This window comes from Myotis lucifugus, unplaced genomic scaffold (genome assembly GCF_000147115.1).
Source record: "Myotis lucifugus unplaced genomic scaffold, Myoluc2.0 scaffold_845, whole genome shotgun sequence".
NCBI lineage: Eukaryota > Metazoa > Chordata > Mammalia > Chiroptera > Vespertilionidae > Myotis > Myotis lucifugus.
In genome coordinates, this window is record NW_005871893.1 from 140,146 (window position 1) to 146,159 (window position 6,014).

The window sequence follows — 6,014 nt, forward strand, 5'->3', positions numbered from 1 at the left end:
TCTGTAATGCAGGTATAATGAGCATTCTCCTTAGAGATAGTTGTCAGGATCAAAGTCATATGTATATTGGTGAGCATAGTGCATGGCGGAGTCATAAACTAGAATGCTAACTTCTTTTTGGTATTTCGTAACCAAAAAGAAGGTTCTGTTTATATTGAGAGTTGATTTTCCAAATTTATACTAGCAATAGATTCTTCCATTTCCTTATTCTCCGGAAATCGTCAGGGGTCATTGCATAATAGAAATGAGGATGCATACTAGAAATGTAGTTTGCTAGCACATTCATTACTTCTCCTTGTTTAACTGGAGAAGAGGACATGGTGCAGGATCTTTTATAGAGCTTCAGATAGCCCTCTGTAAAACGGAAGTAATAATCTGCCCTCTGATAACTTTAAACTGAAGATATGTGAGGCACTGTGCTTGTCACTCTAGGGCAGCGGTTCTCAACCTGTGGGTCGCGACCCCTTCACAGGGGTCGCCTAAGACCATCGGAAAACATATATCACTCAGGCCATGGGTGGGGGGGCGGGGGACGGGGCAAGAGAGAGTGAGCGCTGGGCCGCATCCTGCCCAGGCCTGCCCGTGGCTGGGCAAGGCTTCTCTGCTTCTTCTGTAAAGGCGGGTGCTGGCATCTGCCAGATGGTGTTGGCTGGGGGACCTGAGCCACCTCCGGGCACCCAGACTGGTTGCACGGGTGCCTGGGGCCGGCCCCGGCCAGAGGGCCTCAGCTCCCGGGTCCTGTGGGCTCGGTGGGCTCGGTCTGGGTCCCAGCTGCCCAGTCTCCATGTCACAGCAGATGCGTTTACTCTGGCCCCCGTGCAGCTGGCTGGGAGTCCCCGCACGTGGGCGGTGCCGAGGCCTCAGAGGGGGGATGTCTTTGGTCACAGTTGTGCAAGATGACAAATATGGGGACCCAAATAATTTAAAAAGCTCCTCTACTCACTGTGCCCCAAGTTGAAAAAAATCCCCCCAAATTGTGTCTTGTTTTGTTTTGCTCTCTTGCGTCTTACCCACTCTGGGCAGGAGTGCTTGTCCCCGAGGTGCGTGCTGCATTTTACCGCTGACACAGCGCTTTCACCGCCAGCTTCTCAGGCGCAGCCAGCCCAGGCTCCAGGAGGGCTGGCGTGTCCCTGTTCTAGAGACGAGAAAACTGAGGCGCAGAGAGGCTGGGTGACGCCCGTGAACGTGACGCTGGGCGTGGCGAGCCCGGGCCCATGGGACCCAGGAGCAGGAAGGACCACAGCAGCGGCCTGGCCTGGCCAGCCTGCCCGGCGCTCCCTCTGCCTCTCGTGGGAGCCTTTGTTTCCAGCCCAGCCCTTCTAGATCCCTCCCCATTTCTCCGCCCACAGGCTCCCTCCTACCTCAGGGCTATGGTACATGCTGTTCCCTCTGCCCCGAAGACTGTTCTCTTAGAAAACCTGTCCTCCACCTCCAGGTCTCAGCTCGTTCGCTCACTGATTCAGCCCACGATGTTCACACGTGCCATGCACTGTGCCAGGTGGTGGGGATCCGGAGTAAACAGGACAGATCCAGTGTGGCCAAGGTCAAGTGAGGAGTGAAGGGTAGTCAGGGAAGGGCTGCTCTGGGAGGAGGAAGGCCAGGCGGGGGCACAGCCGGTTCAAAGGCCCTGAGGCAGGGCACAGCCTGGCCGGTGGAGGAGCGCAAAGGTGACCTGCTTGGCTGCCTGGCCGAGGTGCAGGGGCAGAAGGAACTGCACGGGGAGGGCCGCACGGGAGGAGGTCAGGGAGAGAGGCAGGCCTGCTACTTGGCCATGGTGAGGACGCGGATTTTGAAATGAGCTTTAAGCAGAGCGATGGCTGCCGACGTGTTCCTAAGCTCCCTGGGCTGCTGTGTGAGGAACCGACCATTGGATGGACACGGGGAGTCGCTGGGAGTTGGGGGCTTTGGAGGGGTCTAACGAGGGAGGCTTGGCCCTGGCAGGGTGAGCAGAGGCTTGGTTTCGGGGGGACTGTGGGGATAAGTCTGACAGCTCAGAAGATGCTGAGGGGCTGGAGGTGCGGCCCTGGGATTACGAGCATAAAGGTTTGACTGCAAAGCGTTGCTGTGAAGACTAGGGAGGGTGTGGATGAAGGAGGAGGGAGAAGGTACTGAGAAGGGGGCCCCGTGAGCCAGGCGGGTCCAGGGGAGGGGCTTCCTGGGGGGGACGGAAAGGGCTGGAGGTGCCGAGTGAACAGGGAGGACAGGAAGGGCCTCTGCACTGGGCCCCGTGGCCTGTGGTGTCTCTGACCTTGGCCTTGATGGAGAGGTGGGGCCAGACCGTCCTGGGTTGGAGGAGCATGGGAGGGAGGAAGTGTAGACAGTGGAGGAGGGGGGCAGAGAAACGAGGCCACAGCTGTGGGGCGTGGAATGTGGGGTCGAGGGAGGGTTTTGTTTTAAAAGATGGAACAGCAGAGGGTGTGGAGGGGGAGCTGCCGGAGCTAGTCCTCCGGAAGGTGAGCCAGGTGGCCTTCACGCCAGGGACTGAAAGGGAGGACGAGGTGTGGGCGGGAGGGGAGGAGGGAGGGGAGGGGGGCTTGCTGCTTGGTGGGAGGAGGAGGCAGCATCTGATAGTTGGAGGACGAGTGGGGGAGGCTTGGGAGAGGGGAGATGGAAGAGGGCACCCACTTCTGAAGCAGCACCCGGATGGGCGGGAAGATAGGCCACCAGGGGGAGGTCAAGAGTTTATTTCAGTGGTTCTCAACCTTCCTCATGCCCGACCCTTTAATACAGTTCCTCATGTTGTGGTGACCCCCAATTTCATTGTTGCAAATTGAACATAATTAAAGCATCGTGATTAATCACAAAAACAGTATGTAATTATATATGTGTTTTCCGATGGTCTTAGGCGACCCCTGTGAAAGGGTCGTTCGACCCCCAAAGGGGGCTCGACCCACAGGTTGAGAACCGCTGGTTTATTTATTTATTTTTTTAAATATATTTTTATTGATTTCCTAGAGAGGAAGGGAGAGGGCGAGATAGAAACATCAATGATGAGAGAGAACCTCCTGCACGCCCCACATTGGGGATCGAGCCCACGCCCCTGAACATGCTTCTCCTGCCCGGGAACCCCTTCCCGCCCTGGCCGCCTCCCTCTCCCCTCGGAGTCTCTCAGGTCCCCTGGGCTGGGTCCGGGTCCCTGTGCCCGCCCCCAGCGCCCTCCCCGCCCGCCTGGACGGCTTGCTGGTGCTGAGCCTGGTCGGCCTGTCTCCAGGGCCAGGGCCACGTCTGCCTTGTTGGCTGTTGTATCCCCAGCACCAGGTTCAGGACCGGCACTTCGTAGGTGTCTGTGGAAGGGTGGGGCGTGGCTGCCAGAAAGTGGGGTTCTGGTTTGAGCCACGGGTGCTATGAGCCTTTTATAATCGCCCCGCCTTAGAGTTGAGCCGGGCCACGACCTGGGGACCTGTGTCCGTGAGGAGCCGAGGCTTGGAGGCGCCTAGTGACTTGGGCAGGAAAAGGGCACCCCAGGAGCCAACCTGCCCCTTGCAGCCATCTCCCCAGAAGGCTCCGGGGGGGGGGCACCCCCTTCTCTCCCACCACTTCCTCTAAGGCAGTGGTTCTCAACCTTGGCTGCACATTAGAATCACCTGGGAATCTTTTTAAAATCCTGATTTCTGGGTCTCACCCTCCGGAAATTCTGTTTCTTTGTTACTAATGTTGTGGCCCCACCCCATAACAAAGAAACAGAATTTCCGGAGGATGAGGCCCAGAAATCAGGATTTTAAAAAGATTCCCAGGTGATTCTAATGTGCAGCCAAGGTTGGAACCACTGCTCTAAGGCCCTCCCACCTCTGCACACTTTCTGGTGCATTTTGAGTCCCTTGTCTGTGACCTTTGCTGGTTATTGTCCCCCCGCCGTGGTCAGGGAGACTGCTCCAGCTGGGGAGTGTGTGGTCCAGGGCAGTGAGGCTGGGCTGAGCACCTGGGTACCGCGTGGCCTCAGGCCAGCAGGGGGAGCTCACAAGCCACGAGCCTGGACCAGGGCTCAGGAGAGCTGGCTGCTTCTGAGGGGTACTCTGGGCTCCTCTGCCTGGTGCCGCCGCAGGGGAGCTGGCCTGGGCGGCCCAGCAGGCACCTGTGGGGTGGGGGGAGCTCTCAGCCGGTGCTGGGGGGCTGCTGTAACGGGCAGCAGGCTGCTTGGCTCTGTGGCTCTTTGAGAAGGAAGGCTGTCTTGGCTCCCGGTGTCCTGAGCCTACACCTAATGACGATGATGATGTCTGATGGATCATGTAACTGATTGGTAATGTGACCCGCTGATGATGTAACTGATTGATCATGTAACTGATTGATCATATAATGGACCGATAATGTAATCAATGGATGATGTAACTGACTGATAATATAATTGATTCATTGTCACCAACCTGCTTGGCCTGAGCATGTGTAAGCTTGAAATGACTCTGCAAGAGGCATCTTAATCCCCACTCTGTACATGAGGAAATTAGGGGCCTAGCGCTGTGGGCGCAGCTGGAAAGTGGCCGAGTTGATTTCTGAGCTCTGGTCTGTGGTGCTGGAGGGATATCCTCCCTGGGCCTCAGTTTCCCCTCCTGAACAGAGAGGGCAGAGCAGGAGGTTCCAGGGGCCTCCTGACCCGAACACCCAGGTGGAGCTTGTGGGAAGAAGGGACTCCCAGGGCTGGCTTTCATCCTGGACGTGGCGAGGGTCCCGAGACCGGGGGGTAGGGGGGGGTGGGAAGCCCCCTGGTCTGCCACCTTCCCGCCGGCCTTGACTGTCCTTCCTGCCCGCCCCGCCCCGCAGCGTTTCTGAAGGGCCTGAGTGACAAGCAGCGGGAGGAGCACTACTTCTGCCAGGACTTCATCCGGCTGAAGAAGGTGCCCACCTGGAAGGAGACGGCGAAAGGTAGGCCTGCTGGGGGTGGCCCCTGCGACCACACCTCGGGAGAATCTTCCCGACGAGGCCAGGAAGAGTGGCTGCAGCGTGTGCCGAGTGCTTGCTGTGTGCGGGGCGTTGTGCATGCGGCACCGCATTTAATTAGTAGCACAGCCTGAGGCGGGTTTGGTTTTTGTCCCCATGACATCCTTGGGAGGCTGTGCCCAGACCCGCCATCACCTGGCTGTTGAGCCGGGATTTGTGGCTGTGGTGGCGTGGCTCGCGGGGTGTGTGCTGGTGAGCGCCCAGGCCCCGCACACTGTAGCCCTGGTAACTGGTAACCTGGGCAAGTCACTTCACCCACCTAGGCCTCAATTCCACATCCGTGCAATGGGGAGGGCGGTGCTAGTACTGTACCTGTGCACAGCATTGCTATACAGATTCAAGACTGGATGTGTGCTGCACATAGTAGGTGCTCAGTCGTGGGCTGCCATCACCAGGGATTTCAGTCCCGCAGGCCAGCTGCCTCTGGAGGTGGAGGGGCGCTGTTGGGCGCCCGGCCCCTGGGCACTGGCCGGTCAATCTGCAGTGACCGCTCTCTCAGCCTCTGCTTGTTCCAGGGTTGGCCGTGAAGGTGGAGGAGCCCAAGTACAAAAAGGACAAGCACCTCAACGAGAAGATCTCCCTGTTCCGCGGCGACATCACCAAGCTGGAGGTGGACGCCATCGTCAACGCCGGTGAGTGGAGGCTCCTGGCTGGCCCGAGCCAGAGACCTGGCGGCCTGGTCACCTTCGCTCCGGTCTGCCGTGCCCCGCACGGGGACGCCCCCGGGCTCCAGCGAGGCTCGGGTGGCCGGATGAGAGGGCCTGCTGGCGCCACGGGAGCCCGGAGTGTCGGCTGAGTGGATGCCTGTTCCCTTGAAACCCTGACCTCTGTGTCAGGGGCGCCTTGGCTGCGCTGCCTCACGGCTCGGAGACCCATTAGCGGCCGGGAAGAGAGAGCCTGGCTGGAATCGCGCCGGGCTGCGGGCCGCCCTTCCAGGAAGGCGTATGCCCTGACCACCGCTTCCTTCCTCCGCCGCCCGCCCGCCCCTCACTGTCAGAGCTGGAGCAGGCGGGAGCTCACGGAGGAAGGGCGGGGGCAGGCCCGGTGCCCCAGGCTCAGCTTCCCGTGTGACTGCTGGCTTG

The 6,014-nt window shown here is 59.2% G+C and overlaps 1 protein-coding gene across 1 annotated transcript in view; it reads left to right on the top strand.

Moving 5' to 3' along the window:
* MACROD1 (MACRO domain containing 1) overlaps window positions 1-6,014 on the top strand; it is a 42,372-nt gene that overhangs the window by 5,376 nt on the left and 30,982 nt on the right. The window contains exons 2-3 of the mRNA XM_006106559.3: window positions 4,756-4,857; window positions 5,448-5,564. Coding sequence (XP_006106621.1) covers window positions 4,756-4,857; window positions 5,448-5,564 — 219 coding nt within the window. The remainder of the gene's footprint in view (window positions 1-4,755; window positions 4,858-5,447; window positions 5,565-6,014) is intronic.